This window comes from Mobula hypostoma, chromosome 8 (assembly GCF_963921235.1).
Source record: "Mobula hypostoma chromosome 8, sMobHyp1.1, whole genome shotgun sequence".
In the NCBI taxonomy this organism is placed as follows: Eukaryota; Metazoa; Chordata; class Chondrichthyes; order Myliobatiformes; family Myliobatidae; genus Mobula; species Mobula hypostoma.
In genome coordinates, this window is record NC_086104.1 from 128843445 (window position 1) to 128859954 (window position 16510).

Here is a 16510-nt window from a genome sequence, read left to right on the forward strand (position 1 = left end):
TATTGCAGAATGTATTCCCACTAGTTCTCAGGCAGCACAATTGCAATTTGAACAGTTTGCCGTGTGCCTGAAATAACAATAAAACAAAGAAATACTCAGCTGATGGAATATTGACTGCGAGGAGAAATATCTTGAAATTAGACCATCAAACACAAGACATAGGAGCAGAATTAGGCCATTCAGTCCATCGAGTCTGCTCCGCCATTCCATCATGTCTGATTTAATATCTCTCTCAAACCCATTCTCCTGCCTTCTCCCTGTAACCTTTGCCAGCCTGACTAATCAAAAGCTTATCAACCCCCACTTTAAATATACCCAATGACCTGTTCTCCCACAGCCATCTGTGGCAATGAATTCCACAGTTTCACTACCCTCTGACTAAAGGAATTCTTCCTCATCTCTGTTGATTCCCCTCTATTCTGAGGCTGCGTCCTGGACTCCCCCACTATAGGAAATACTCTCTCCGCATCCACTCTGTCCAGACCGTTCAATATTCAATAGGTTTCAATGAGATCCCCCCCTCATTGATTTTACATGATTCCTGTTACTTAACAATAAAATCTGTTTTATGTGTGTTGTAACGTATTTACTCTTGATTTCTAGTGGAAGCTCATAATTAGAATAACCACTTCCAGTTGTGACAAACTTTTCACACAGATGCCCGTTTTCCCAATTTCGTTCATGCAGGCAATGACATCATCAAAGCATACGAATACAATTTATGCTGTTTTGGCAGAAATTGGGTCTAAAAATCCCAAAAATCTGTACAGATTAAAATGTTTCCACGCAGACACGAATGTTTTGGCCACAGATCCTGTCACAATGACTTCGTTCTTCCTCACAGGCTTTGCCAAAACCGGTTGGAGCAATCTGGTTTCATGGGCCACAATGTCCTGCTGTGGTTTGGGACTACTGGTGGGAAGGGATTCTGTAATCTCATCAGAGGCTCCTGATTTCCCTTTCCCTTCCATCCCTCCAACCGAGCTGCTTTTTGTCACTTCTACAGCTGCACGGAGACAGCACTTCAACTCTCTGACTCACTTCCACGCAGGCGGTGCATGAACGATGTGGCATCATTGAGCTCTGCTTCAGCTGCTGTCAGAAACAGGCACCGCACGTCTCAATGCAGCTATAAAGAAGGCAAGACAGCGACGATACTTCATTGGGAGTTTGAAGAGATTTGGTATAAAAACACTCAAAAACTTCTATAGATGCGCCGTGGAGAGCATTCTGACAGGCTGCATCACTGTCTGGTATGGGGGGGGGCTACTGCACAGGACCAAAAGAAGCTGCAGAGGGTTGTAAACTTAGTTGGCTCCATCTTGGGTACTAGCCTACAAAGCACCCAGAACATTTTCAAGGAGCGATATCTCAGAAAGACAGCATCCAATATTAAGGACCTCCAGCACCCAGGGCATGCCCTTTTCTCACCGTTACCATACAGAAGCCTGAAGGCACACTCTCAGCAAATCAGGAACAGCTTCTTCCCCTCTGCCATCCAATTCCTAAATGCACATTGAACCTGTGAACACTACCTCACTTTTTTAATATATATTATTTCTGTTTTTGCACGATTTTAATCTATTCAATATACATATACTGTAATTGGGTCAGGTCACTCATCTGAGTGCTACTGGTACCATGTAACCCAGTGCTACCTGTCGCATGGTCAGGTGGTCGGCGACTAAACCGGCTCCCCCACCAGGCTTGCCTGGTGAGGAGGGTGGCTAGACACTCTGCAGAACAAAAAACAGGACCTGGCAAAGGACAGATGAGCCCTCTCGTAGGGTCAACGTCCATCTAGCAAACACATTCCGTGAAGCACGGAAAGGGCATCCCTTGCATCGAAGCTTGGTCTGGCCATTCACTGCAACAGAACCTCCCCCAGTCGTCTTGGACCCCACCATGCCACTGGATCCTGGAGGGGATGTCGAGAGGGTGGGTCTGGACCTGTGCAACTCCCTACTCTCTTAAAATCCATTTACGCACACGCTGTTCCTTTCTGCACTGAAAGGAACCATCATCATCCTGTGGGATGGATAGCCAGAAGAAGAAGAAGAAGAAGAGAAGACTGTAATTTATTTATTTATTTTTTTCTTCTATTCCATGTATTGCACTCAACTGCTGCTGCTAAGTTAACAAATTTCACAACACATGCCGGTGATAATAAACCTGATTCTGATTCTGAAAGATAAAGGTTTTTTTTAGAAGGGTAACTTCCACAATTTTAGCTCTTTTCCATGTGGGTCCCCAAATAATTGTTGGGACAATGTGCAGAACGTCAGTAATGGGTGAAACTTCATTTCTGGGAGGTGTGCTGCATTTTTACACTTGTTATTGTCCCTGAGTTTCCCGGGTCAGCCTGTACCACCACCAGAGGAGCTAGCAATAGAAAACCCTTCGGAGAACGTCATGCCCCACTCGAGTGACTGCACTGCTACTGCTGTTGCCGATTACCTGGCGGCCCGCCTCTGCAATTTACTCAAGTATCCTCAGGAGCCCCGGACAAAATAGAACTTACGTTTGTGTAAGGGTAATCACTGTTAGTGGCAAGGAAAATCTTCCCCAGTTCTTTCATTCGACCCAGGAGCAGCGGCAGGCGAGGCTGTGGAGAAACAAGAGTCACATTCCAGCTGTTCAGCGGTTGTTTTCCTGGGGTGGAGGAGGAACAGGAGTTGGGGGGGATGGGGGAGGGGTTGGAATCACTACTGGATGGGACAGGACGGTGATTGGTGTGGGAGTGGGAGCCTGGTACAAAAGGAAGCAGCTCTCGGTTAAACATAGGGCATTTAGGATGGGAAAGTATGCATTCTTATTTCAGTACATGGGGTTACATAACACACTAGGTGACTGAAGCAAAAATTGTCACGAGTGATGCTGAAGAAGAGGGGACAGAGCAAGTGGAATTTGATAGGCAAATGAGGTTAGGACTGCATGTGGAGCAACATGGGTGGACAGTCTAGTTCTGTGATAAAACTTCTATGCTTCTTAGGGGGATAAATGCAGCTGCCACCTGAGAACACAGCATGACGATCGAGAAGTACATGTTCCTTCATTACTCTGCATGTTAAAAACCTGAAGCACCCTCCCTGACAGCACTGCAGGAGTACACCATCACTTGGACTCCAGTGAGGCAGCAGAAGGTGAACAAACGATGGACGCTAAATAGTAGTCTTGCCAGTGATGCTCATGTCCTGGACGAGCTAAACAGAACAAAGCAGCTCTGGATTTTGGCCCAGAGAGGCAAGCTCGGAACGTCGTTGAGACCTGCAGATGCTTGTTTTGTGGTTGCAATCTTGCAGTTTGTTACAGATACCAACATCAGCAATAGAGCCTGTGAATTACAATCTGCGGAGTAATTTCTGATGGACTGATTTACATTCCTGAATGAAGAGCACCTTGACACCGTATGAGGATGCCTCTCCAGTGTCGTGCTATCGCATGATTCTGGCCGTATTTTTGCTTTACGAAAGCTACATTCCGGCGAAGCCATCAGAAATGACAGCAGTGACTTTGCAGTCAGGAAGTGACCGACTGCTGGCTGGACGGGTTGTAAACAATGTGTCCGATCTCCGAGCTGCACCAGGAAAACTGAACACGAGAAATTCTGTGGATGCTGGAAATCCGAAGCAACACAAACAAAATGCTGAGGAACTCTGCAGGACAGGCAGCATCCACGGAAATCAACAGTTGATGTTTTGGGCCAAGACCCTTCTTCAGGACTGAAAAGGGGTAAGATGCCAGAATAAAAAGGGGGGAGGTGAGGTGAAGGAGGATAGCTAAAAGGGGATAGGTGAAGCTGGGTGCATTGAAAAGGTAAAAGGCTGAAGAAGAGAGTGGACCATGGGAGAAAGAGAAGGAGGAGGGGGACCAGGGGGAGGTAAAAGATAAGAGGCCAGAGTGGGGAATAGATGAAGCAGGGAGGGGGCAGGGAAACACTTTTTTTACCGAAAAGAGACATCAATATTCAAACCATTAGACTGGAGGCTACCCAGACAGAATATAAGGTATTGTTCCTCCATCCTGAGGGTGGCCTCATTGTGGCATAAGAGGAGAGTAGACCGTAAGAGAAAGGGACAGAGGAGGGACAGGTTGGAACGGGAATGGGAATGGGAATTAAAATGTCTGGCCACCGAGAAGTTCCGCTTTTGACGGATGGAGCAGAGGTACTTTGATGAAGCGGTCCTCCAATTTACGACGGTTCTCACCAATGTGGAGGAGGCTGCATTGGGAGCACCAGACTCAATTGACGACCGCAGCAGATTTGCAGGTGACATGTTGTCTCACCTGGAAGGACTGTTTGGGGCCCTGAGTGGAAGTGAGGGAAGAGATGAATGGGCAAGTGTAGCACTTTGGCCGTTCGCCAGGATAAGTACCGGGAGGGAGAGCAGTCAGAAGGGGCAAATGGAGAAGTGAATCACAGAGGGAGCAATCTCTGCAGAAAGCAGAGAGAGGAGGGGAGGTAAAGATGTTTCTGGTGGTGGGATCCCTTTGGAAATGGCGGAAGTTGCGGGGAATGATGTGTTGGATGCAGAGGGTGATGGGGTTGTAGACGGGACCCACGCGGGTGCCCATGGCTACTCCTGGAGTCTGGAGAAAGTGGGAGGAGCTGAAGGAAAAATTGTTGAGGTTGAGGACCAGTTCTGTCAGATGGAGGAGGGGAACTGGTTGGTTCTTTCACTGAGAAAAAAGTGGAGAACTTTAAGGCCTTCCTGAAGTGCATGGTGACTGGATATCCATGGTCAGGGCCAGGAACCGAAAGCTAGTGAGGAGATCGAGACCATGAGAAGAGTCGTGGATGTAGGTGAGAAGTATCTGAACCAAGGGGGATAGAATGACGTTGAGGAATGAGGACACGGGTTCAGTGGGGCAGGAGCAGGCGGAGACAATGGGCCTACCCAGACAGTCATGTGGATCTTGGGTAGGAAGTAGAAACAACCATTGCGGGGTAAGGGAGCTATGGGTTTGGTGGCAGTGGATGGGAATTTTCCAGAGTTGATGAGGTCAGTGATGGTGTCTGAGACAGTTTTCTGATGGTCCTTTTCAAGGGGTAAGTAAGAAGAGGTGCCTGAGAGTTGCCACCTGGTGTCACCAATGTAGAGGTCAGTATGCACAGCTCCCCTTTTGTCTGCGGGTTTGATGGCAAGGGTGGGATTGCTGTGGAGAGAATGGAGTGTTGTGCGATCAGCGGGAGGAAGGTTTGAGGTAGGGTGAGGAGTGCTGAAGTTGAGCCAGTAGCAGACTTGTGGGCAATTACAGATTAAACGATCCAGGGCGGGCAGGGAACCAGTGCAGGGTGTCCATGAAGATGAAGAGGATTGGAGATGGGAGAAGGGATCATTGGGGTGGGGTGGGGGAGTTCTTGTTCATGAAGTGGGCTCGGAGATGGAGGCGATGGAAGAAGAGCTCGGCATTGTGGCAGGCGTAGAACTCACTGAGGTGCGGACTGGGGGGGGACAAAGGTAAGGCACTTGTTGAGGACAGAACGCTCTGCTTCAGGGAGGGAAAGGTTGGTGGCGATGGAGAAAACAGGGCAGGGATTAAAGCTGGGATCAGAGGGGCAGAAGAGTTGGACGTGTCAGAGTAGGGATGATGGTTGGGATGTTCAGGGAAGTTAAGGTGGGAGGAAGATGAAGGTTCCAATGATCCAAGAGGTGACGATGAAGTCTGAGAGACCCGGGGTTGGAAGGTGGAAGTAGGGTAAGGGGAGACCTGGGGCCCAGCGGCAGCAAGGAAAGTCTCAGCCTGGAGATGCTGGTGGTTGAGGACCGGCCTGGAGATGCTGGTGTTTGAGGACCAGTCTGGAGATGCTGGTGGTTGAGAAGGACCAGCCTGGAGATGCTGGTGGTTGAGGACCAGTCTGGAGATGCTGGTGGTTGAGGACCAGTCTGGAGATGCTGGTGGTTGAGGACCAGTCTGGAGATGCTGGTGGTTGAGAAGGACCAGCCTGGAGATGCTGGTGGTTGAGAAGGACCAGCCTGGAGATGCTGGTGGTTGAGGACCAGTCTGGAGATGCTGGTGGTTGAGAAGGACCAGTCTGGAGATGCTGGTGGTTGAGGACCAGTCTGGAGATGCTGGTGTTTGAGGACCAGTCTGGAGATGCTGGTGGTTGAGAAGGACCAGCCTGGAGATGCTGGTGGTTGAGGACCAGTCTGGAGATGCTGGTGGTTGAGGACCAGTCTGGAGATGCTGGTGGTTGAGAAGGACCAGCCTGGAGATGCTGGTGGTTGAGAAGGACCAGCCTGGAGATGCTGGTGGTTGAGGACCAGTCTGGAGATGCTGGTGGTTGAGAAGGACCAGTCTGGAGATGCTGGTGGTTGAGGACCAGTCTGGAGATGCTGGTGGTTGAGAAGGACCAGCCTGGAGATGCTGGTGGTTGAGGACCAGTCTAGAGATGTTGGTGGTTGAGAAGGACCAGTCTGGAGATGCTGGTGGTTGAGGACTGGCCTGGAGCCAGAGCATGAGGCTGCGTAATTTGTAGTCTGAAGGTGTCCAGGGTTGTAGGAACTGGAGATGGCGGTGGTGGAATCCAAGGTCTGGATCTACTTGGGGATCAGCAACAATTGTGTCACCAGTTTGGAGGTGTCAGGAAAACTGAGCTGATATCTGCAGAATAAGTAATGTGATAATATCTCACTGAACAATATTTGCAATGAATGGCATAGACAAATCTTAGAGGAAATAGGATGAAGGTTTGGAAAACTGCAGTAGGTTCTATTCTTAGTGTGAATGCAGCGGCCAATTCCATTTCCTGCATTTGGGAGCTTGCAGAAAATGAAAACTCCCATTCCATTTTCTGGGGCACCGCAGTGGTGTAGCGGTTAGCGCGACACTATTACAGCTCAGGGTGTCGGAGTTCGAAGCTCCCAAAGCCATCTGTAAGAAGTTAGTACGTCCTTCCTGTGAGCGGTAGGTTTTCTCTGGGTGCTCTGGTTTCCTCCCAAAGATGTGCTGGTTAGTTGGTTAATTGGTCACTGTAAATTGTCCTGTGAATAGGCTGGGGTTAAATAGGTAGGTAACTCCAAGAGGATTGCAACCTTGTCATTGGGTTTGCAGGCTTGCATGCCGCAATGACCAAGAGAGCTATGTTGGCAGGAGTCAGGGCTTTATTTTTTAGCTCTTGGTAGGGTCTCCCATGCCAAATAGGTCAAAGGGTAGAGACAAGACTAAGAGTGGTCCACAGAAGCAGCAATGAAGGATCCTTCTACGTGAGCGCGACAGTATTCCCGAGCCGCCTTTGGGGACTTGCATAACGGACAGTAGTGAAAACCAAGAGGAAGCTACTGTCATGATGAAGGAAGCCCCGAACACCGTCAGAGATGGAGGACCTTCATTGCTGCCCTAATTGCCAGTGGACAGTAAGTAAGTAAGTAAATAGGTAGGTTACTGAGCGTTGCAACTCGCTGGGCAGGAAGGGCCTGTTCCACACTGTATCTCCAAATAAAGTAAAAATAGACCTGTATTGAAGAGAGTATGTAAGTAGCTGGAATCAAAGAAATCTACAGAATAAATTTGCCCTATCGTGTTCTTGTCAGCCAAGAGAAAATTATTCAGAGAATTCCCATTTCCCAGCACTTGGTCCTCAGCTAGGAGGTTCACCTAGGTTTGGTTATGGTTTCAGATTTTTCATTACTTATTCACTTTTTGGGATCTGGGCACTGCTGGCATGACCAGTGTTTATGGCCACTGCTAAATATCCTTGAGAAAGTTATGGTGAGCCATGTTCTTGAATTGCTGCCACCCTCCTTGTGAAGCTGCTTCCAGAAAGCTGTTGGGGAGAGAGTTCCAGAATCCAGGTGCAGCAATACAAGATGAGCAATGTATTTCCAGGGCAGGGTACTACAGAGCTTGGAGTGGAACATGTAGGTGATAGTGTTCCCTTGCACCAAATGTTGCTGTCCTTCTCGGTGGTAAAGATGTTGGGTTTGGGAGGTGATGTTGGAATAGCCTGGCTGAGTAACTTCCATATACTTTGTAGACAGGACACACGGTAACTTTCATGTGTGGGTGGAATGAATAGTGGATGAGATGCCTTCCATGGTGCCAAGCTTCTTGAAAGTTGTGTGAACTGCACTCATCCAGGCAACCGACCAATATTCCACCACGCCCCTGTATTGCATTGTACACTTATCCCTTGTAGGTGAATCAAAATCAGATTTATTAGTCTCTATATGACATGGTGGAATGGCTTTGGAGTATTCTGCACCCCACAGCCTTTGTAGCTCTCCTTGTGGCCACAATACTTATGTGGCTGAGCTTCTGATCAATAGTGGCCCAAGGATGTTGACAGTGAGAGACTTGGCATTGATAATGCCAAAGAGTGTTTCAAATCTCCAGCAGCCTGAGGGAAAATTTTTCATGTTTTCATTCTATGCTCCATTACCACATCCACTACAGGAGATTGGTCCATTCCTGTACCCAAATGGAAAAGGTGAGACTACACCAAGTCTTATTATAACTGTACTAAGCTACCGACACAGTCTGCATTGGCAGTGGGGATAAAGTGTTAAAGCATACAGCAAAGAATGTGTCAAATATAACACAGGCTGAGTCACAGGGGCCGGGGTGGAGGTCACTCACACACAAACAGAATCATCAGAATCACTTCCACTGGAAAATGTGACATGCTGATGCTAGGACGGAAGAGGCAAAGGAATAGAAACAAGATATTTTATTCTTTGCAAATTTATGCTTATTCAGACATTCATCTACAGGCAGATGAGTCAAAATTTGTTTTTTTTTGACAATGTAGCGCATCAAGCTTCAGCAGTGATGACTTCTGCTCCTGAGTGTAAGGAAAAGGGGGTATGACAGTTATCTGTTTAAAAGGAAAAGGTAAATTCCTTCCTCGTCAATAAGAGTATCTCATGGTCACTTCCCAAGAAAACCCTGTTTTCCATAGGTACTGGCAGCATAGTAACAGCTTAGGTAAACAGAAGCAGGCGTAGTCCACTTGACTTCTCGAGCTTGCCTCATCAAACAGCTGCCAATCTGCCCCAGGTCTCACTTTCTCTTCTGTGCCAGTTCCCATTAGCTATCAATTACCTAGTCTTTCAAAAATGTAGCTACCTCCTCCATAAATGCCCCAGTAATCTAGCCCCCACAACTCTCTGGGGTAGAAAGTTCTAGAGATTCCCCACCCTCTTTGTGAGAAGTAAACCCTATGCAGCTCAGCTTTAAAGGACCACTCCATAAGCTTGAAACAAAGCCTCCTCATTGGAAATCTCCCACTAGTGGGAACAATTCAACAGCTTCCCTGTCATTCCTCCAAGTATCTTATTTTTCAATAAAATCACCCTTGATTCTTCTAATTCCAAAGAGTACAGATAGAAACAAGAACTTATTAAACAAATGCAGGATAGTTTCTGGTTACCAGCTCTGATTAGGTACATTCCTGGAGGTTTATTCCTGCTTCTAATCAAAAGACCTAGTCAAACATTGGTTTCTTGGCACTCCTCATTATGGTTGTACAGAACAAAATCACTTATCAAAACATAGAACACATTTAAAAGTCCTCATCAACACACACTAAACGCTGGGGCTCAGAGGGTGGGCTGCATCTATGGAAATGAATACGCAGTTGACGTTTCGGGCCGAGACCCTTCTTCAGTATTCAAAAGGGAAGGAGGAAAACACCAGAATAAGAAGGTGGGAGGAGGAGAAGGAGGACTAGCTAGAAAGGGATGGGTGAAGCCAGGTGGATGGGAAAGGTAAAGGGCTGGAGAAAAGTCCTCATTTTATCTCTTTCTGGAGAGTGTAATTACTGAAGGCTCCAAGGCAGCCTCTCCAGACTGGCAACCCCAGAGCCACAAAACACCAGGAGACGAAGAGGCATACAGGAGTGAAATAGTATGGCTTACAACCTCGCACTCAACATCAGCAAGCCCAAATAATTGAGTTTGGAGCAGGAAGGGCAAAGCAGGAGAACACACATCAGTATCATTGAGGGGTCAGCAGTTCCTGGATGCCAACATCTCAGAAGATCTCTCCTGGGCCCAACACGTGAATGCAATCACGAAGAAGGCACAGCAGCAGCCCTACTTCGAGGCAAGCTTGAGGGGATCAGGTATGCCACCGAACACTCTTGCAAATTTCTATAGATATACAGTGAAGAGCATTCTGACTGGCTGCACCATAGCTTGGTATGGAGGCTTCAATGCACAGGTTCGCAAGAGGATGCAGAGGCTTGAAGATTCAACCAGTTCCATCACTGGCACAATCCTCCCCATAACTGAGGACACCTTCAAGAGGAGGTGATTCAAGTAGGCAGCATCCATCACTAAGGATCTGGGGCATGCTCTTTTCTCACTACTAGCATCAGGGAGGAATTACAGGTGCCTAAAGATCTACATTCAACAATTCAGTACCAGCTTCTTCACCTTTGGTCATCAGATTTCTTTTGTACTATTTACTTATTTTTGTAATTTTTAGTAATTTTATGTCTTTGTCCTGTACTTCTTGTCACTTAAGTCAATGATAATAAATCCGATTCTGATTCTGGGAGCTGCAATCTGAACACTTGAAAAGCAGGAAGTATCTACTCACATCCTTCAGCACGTATTTTTCCAGGTTTCCCAATGTTTCCTTCTTTAAAATCCCCTGAAAGAAAAAAAAATGAAAGTTCAAATGAATTTCAGCAGACTTATTTCAGCAGGGGCAGCATGCATAACCTCCACTTGGTTATAAAGTTAACCACATCAGAATGGGGCGATATTACAGATTGCCAACAGTCCGCGGGATTTAGAGGCACATATTTGTAGAGCGATCACAGACTGTTGCAAGAAACATAAGGTTGTTATAAGAGGTGATTTAAACTTTCCACGTATTGACTGGGACTCGCATACTGTAAAAGGACTAGATGGATAGAGTTTGTGAATTGCACTCAGAAAAGTTTCCTTAATCGGTACGTGGATGTGCCAACAAGAGAGTGGTGCACGGGTTGAGATTCTAAGTTGGAGAAAGGCTGATTTTGATGGAGTCAGAAAGGATCTGGTAAGTGTGGATTGGGACAAGCTGTATTCTGGCAAAAGTGTACTTGGTAAGCAGGCAGCCTTCAAAAGTGAAATTTTGAGAGTACCAAGCTTGTCAGAATAAAAAGTGTAGATCACAGGTGTAGGGAACCTTGGTTTTCAAAAGATATTGAGGCTTTGGTTAAGAAAAAAGGGAGATGCGTAGTCGGTCTAGGCAGAAACAAATGAGCTACTTATGGAGTATAAGAAATTCAACAGAAAACTTAAGAAAGAAATCAGGAAGGCTAAAAGAAGGCATGAGGTTTCCCAAATAGACAAAGTGAAGGGAAATCGTAAGGGATTCTACAGACACGTTAAGAGCAAAAGGACTGCAAGGGACAAAATTGGTCCTCTGGAAGATCAGAATAGTAATCTTTGTGTGGAGTCAACAGAGATAGGTGAGATCTTAAATGATTTATATTGCGTCTATATATACTCAGGAGATAGAGACAGAGTCTATAGAAGTAAGGCAAAGCAGCATTAACTTCATGAACCCTGTACAGATTACGGAGGAGGAGGTGCTTGCGGTCTTGAGGCAAATTAGGGTGGATAAATCCCAAGGCCTGACAAGGTGTTCCCTTAGACCTTGTGGGAAGTGAGTGCAGAAATTGTCACAGCCCTAACAGAGATATTTAAATCATCCCTAGTGACAGGTGAAGTATCAGAGGATGGTGGATAGACAATGTTGTTCCACTGTTTTAGAAAGGGTCTAAAAATAAACCAGGAAATTATCGGCCAGTGAGACTGACATCAGTACTGGGGAAAATTTTGGTAGGTAGTCTAAGGGTCTGGATATATGAGCATTTAGATAGACAAGGACAGATTAAAGATAGGCAGCATGCCTTTGTGTGTGGTAGGTCATGCCTTACCAAATTTATAGAGTTTTTTGAAGAAATTACCAGCAAAGTTGATGAAGGCAAGACAGAGTATGTTGTCTACATGGACTTTAGCAAGGTCTTTGACATGATCCTGCATGGGAGGTTGGTCAAGAATGTTCAGTCGCTCGGCATTTAAGATGAGGTGGTAAATTGGATTAGATATTGGATTTGTGGGAGAAGCCAAAGAGTGGTAGTGTTTGGTTGCCTCTCTGACTGGAGGTCTGTGACTAGTGGTGTGCCACAGAGATCAGTCCTGGCTCCCAAGACTAGGGATGTAATGGACAGCGAGGAAGACTATCATGGCTTGCAGCAGGATCTGGACCAGATGGAACAATGGGCTGAAAAATGGCAGATGGAATTTAATGCAGACAAGTACGAGGTATTGCACTTCATTAGGACCAACCAAGGTCGGTCTTACACAGTGAATGGTAGAGCACTGATGTGTGCTGTGGAACAAAGTGATCTGGGAATACAGGTCTATAATTCATTGAAAGTTGCTTCACTGGTTGATAGCGTTGGAAAGAAAACTTTTGGCACATTGGCCTTCATAAATCAAAGTACTGAATACAGGAGTTGGGATGTTATGCTGAAGTTGTATAAGGCATTAGTGAGGCCTAATTTAGAGTATTGTGTGCAGTTTTGGTCACCTATGTACAGGAAATATGTAAATAAGGTTGAAAGGGTACAGAGAAAATTTATAAGGATGTTGCTGGGTCTAGAGGATCTGAGCTATAAGGAACGATTGAACAGTTTAGGACTTTACTCCTTGGAACATAGAAGATTGAGAGGAGATTTGATAAAGGTATTAAAAATTATGAGGGTATAGATAGAGTAAATACGAACCCGCTCTTTCCATGGAAGTTCTTTGGAACTACAACTAGAGGTCATTGAGTTAAGGGTGAAAGGTGAAAAGATTAAGGGGAACATGAGGGGAAGCTTCTTCACTCAGAGGGTCATGAGAGTGTACATGGTCGATAGGGGTATGGAGGGCAATGGTCCCAGTGCAGGTTGATCGGAGTAGGCAATTTAAATGGGTTGGCATGAACTAGATGGGCCGAAGGGCTATTTTTATGCTATTTGTTTCTATGACTATAATTCTACCTGGCACTGGGGAAACCTCTCCTGGAGTAACATATAGTTTTGATCTCCTGCAGTAAGCTGCTATAATACCTGCACTAGAAGCCGCCATATTAATTTGATTCCTAGGCAGAAGGGGTCATTGTATGGGGGAAGATTAAATAGATGTGGCCTCCCATAGATGGAGCTGGAAGAATCAGAGATGATTTATCAAAATGTGTAAGGTTCTGAGGGTAATGCTGAGGGAAGAATATGGAACTAATAAGTGATTGGAGTTGAGGAGAAACTTGTGAATCATGGGAACTCTCTCTCCCAGAATGCCGTGGAAGCAGCATCATTGACTATATTCATGGCTGAGATAAACAGATTGGTGGTCTATGGTGGATTTATGGGCAACAGGTAGAAATAAAACCCTGGTTCAAGTGTGTTGCCAAAGGCCCACCATGATCTGACTAATGGGCTCGAGGAGTAACTTGGCTTCAGCAGGCTCCTCTTTCCGTAAGTTCTTTTGACTGAACCATAGCCAAATTGCCTCGAGCACAAATATTTATAGTTTTCCATACCTGACCTGGAGGCTATTTCAAAGGGAAAATAAAAGGCTTGCTAACTGGAACGTGCACTGCTGTGGATCAAGAACACTGGATAAGCAAATCATTCTGACCTGGGTAAAGTACTGGGCAGCTCTTAACCCAAACCATAATGTTAATTCAGAAAATACACCCAACTGAACCTAACCCAATACTCATAGTCCTCAGGTTTAGTAGCATGCTGTTGTAAGACCTGACTCAAACACGCCTGGATTTGTAAGCTCACGTCTCTTGTATTCTCAGCTGTGCCCCACTATCCCTTACTGGACTTGCTCAAGCTCTTGTAGGGTCTTACAAAAAAAAGCAAGTCCTCCTTGATGACTCATATGGCTGACATTCAAAGAAGCAGCCAGAGGCAAATAATGCCAACTCCTTCGTGCTCCACCCACTGCCGCAATCACCTGGCACTTTATTCTCTTATAATTGACCAAGCTACGTGAAAATAGTTTGAGATGAGGGTGGTAGAACTCAGCAGTAGGATATAGATAGATTGAATGAGTGGGTGGTTTAATGTGGAAAAGCATGAGATTATGCATTTTGCTGAGAGGAATTAAGAGGTGGACTATTAACTAAATGGAATAAGATTCTGATAAGCAAAGTACAGAGGGATCAAGATATTCTTCTGAACGATTCTAAAAAGGTTAGCAGATAAAGGCAACAAGTGATTAGGAAGGCAAATAGTATGTAAGATCATAGGGCAATACAACAGGGAAATGTGTCCTTCAGCCCGACTTGTCCACCCAAATAAGATGCCTGTCTAGTCCCATTTGCCTGTATTTGGTTCATATCTTCTAAACCTTTCCTATCCACAGCCTGTACATAGGTCTTTTACTCAGCCACTTCCTCAGGCAGTCCATTCCATATGCATTCCACCCTCTACGCAAAGAATTTGCCCCTCAGGTACCTTTTAAAACATTCACCCCTCACCTCAAACCTACACCCTCTAGTTTTTGATTCGCTTTCCCTGGGATTAAGACTATATCTATTGGTCTTTATTGTAGGGGTGTTGGAATTTAGAAATAGGAAAGCAGTATTACAATTGTACAGGGTCCTGGTGAAGTCCAACTTCACTACGCAGTCTTGGCCCCTTTTTAAAGAAGGGCATACTGGCTGTTGTAATGTGAGCATTATTAAAAGTAAGTTAATACTAATTAGGATAATGGAGGGGGGGTGGTTTTACTTCCATCCTTTACTTCCGGTGGACTTCGTATATAGTGTGCCTGCCATGCCATACGGGTTGCAAAAAGCCTCTGTATATACATAACGGTTTTGAAGTTCGAGATAAAAAGTTGTTTTTTTGGCGTGAAGTTGTTGAGTGTGCCTTTTTCAAAGTAGAAGTTACTACACTGGCATTGGATGTGTCCAAAAGAGATACATTAGATTAATTCTTAGGATGACAGGGATGACAAGATGGCACTAAATGGCCACTCCTTTGCTTGCATCTTCAGAAACAGCTCTGTAATATCTCTATTTTTACCTTTCAGGGTTCTTTTGAAGACCCTGACCTTGAGTTACATGCTGACTTCAGTTTTTTGCGGGAATGGGACCCGGTTTCGAGATGTTATGACTGGCTGTTATCCAACATGCCAAGAGCAGGGCCTAAGATCTTAGGCCTTTGGAGGCCTAGGATCTCAGGGCTCTGGAGACGGGCGGATGTGTCATGTGAGCTAGGAGATCTTTGGCTGTGTGCCCAGAGACCTGAGATCTTTGGACACAGAGCTTGGAAAAAGCGACGCAACGGACTTTTAACATCATCTCCATTTCACAGCGAGTTGTTTGTTATGTCTGTCCTCTCGCTGTGAAATGGAGACACCTCTTTCTCCCTTATTAGGGAGAGAGAGAACCTGTGGTATGTCAAATACCGGGTGAACACATAGTCTTTGGAGTACTGCAAGTCTGTGTCTTTACTGTTGTGTTTGCTGCATGCTTGAGTGCCCGGTGGCGGGTGCCAATGCTTTTTTTTGCTGGTGGGGGGGAGGGGGAATCTTCGCTTGTTGCCACTTATGCGCGGGAAGAAGGGGAGTTGGGGGGACTTTGGGGTTCTAACATTTAACTGCCATTCATTCTTTGGGGCACTCCTCTGTTTTCGTGGATGTTTGTGAAGAAAAAGCATTTCAGGATGTATATTGTATACATTTCTCTGACATTAAATGTACCTTTGAAACCTTTGAAATATCCTATCACGAGCAGCTGTTTGATCTGTATTTGCTGGAGTTTATAAGAACGAGGGGTGAACTTATGAAAACATATAAGGCCCTTAGGGCTATCATAGATTAGATATTGAGATGTTTCCAGTTGCAGCAGAAACTCAAACAAAGGGACATAGTTACAAGATCAGGCAGCAGACATCTAAAACCAAGGTGAATAGGAACTTCTTTTCACAGGTGGCAGTGAATCCCTGGAATGTTCTACTCCATAAGGTTGTGGAAAGTGAATCTTTGGGAATGCTTAAGGAGGAAATAAATGTATTTTTTCAAAATTCAGGAATTGATAATATGTGGACACTTCCAGAAGAGGAGATGAGGCTTGGAGCAGGTCAGCCATGATCAGATTGCATACTGGGACATGCATGAGGGGCCGAGTGGCCTATTCCTGCTCCTATTCTTTTATTTTCTTCTGCAGAGTGTGTGGTTACATGGATTAGGCGCATTTGTGAACTGAGAAATGGGTCACAGTGACTCCTGGCTCAGACAAACAAGGCTGAGGGGTAATGATATGTATTCTCCTTAATGAAGCCTTTTTACCTGGCTAATCTGTCCTAAATCACTCCCTACTTCTCTGATACATCCTTTTCCTTTGAGTGGGCATCCATTGCTTCTCATTTATCCTTTATTATCTATTCCAAGTTTCACCACGAGATGTCATCATTGTTTTTCCCTCTGCCCTGGTGCTAAGAGTTTCTATCATCAGCGGATTTAACTAAACTGCATGAACATGCTCCTGAAACCACTCTTCTCTT

The 16510-nt window shown here is 45.6% G+C and overlaps 1 protein-coding gene across 2 annotated transcripts in view; it reads right to left on the reverse strand.

The window, feature by feature from the left end:
- Positions 1-16510, reverse strand: part of LOC134350939 (cytosolic purine 5'-nucleotidase-like) — a 154411-nt gene that overhangs the window by 39884 nt on the left and 98017 nt on the right. For both annotated transcript variants that reach the window (XM_063056807.1, XM_063056808.1), the window contains 2 exons: positions 10546-10599; positions 2522-2605 (listed from right to left, as the gene is read on the reverse strand). In XM_063056807.1, coding sequence (XP_062912877.1) covers positions 2522-2605; positions 10546-10599 — 138 coding nt within the window. The remainder of the gene's footprint in view (positions 1-2521; positions 2606-10545; positions 10600-16510) is intronic.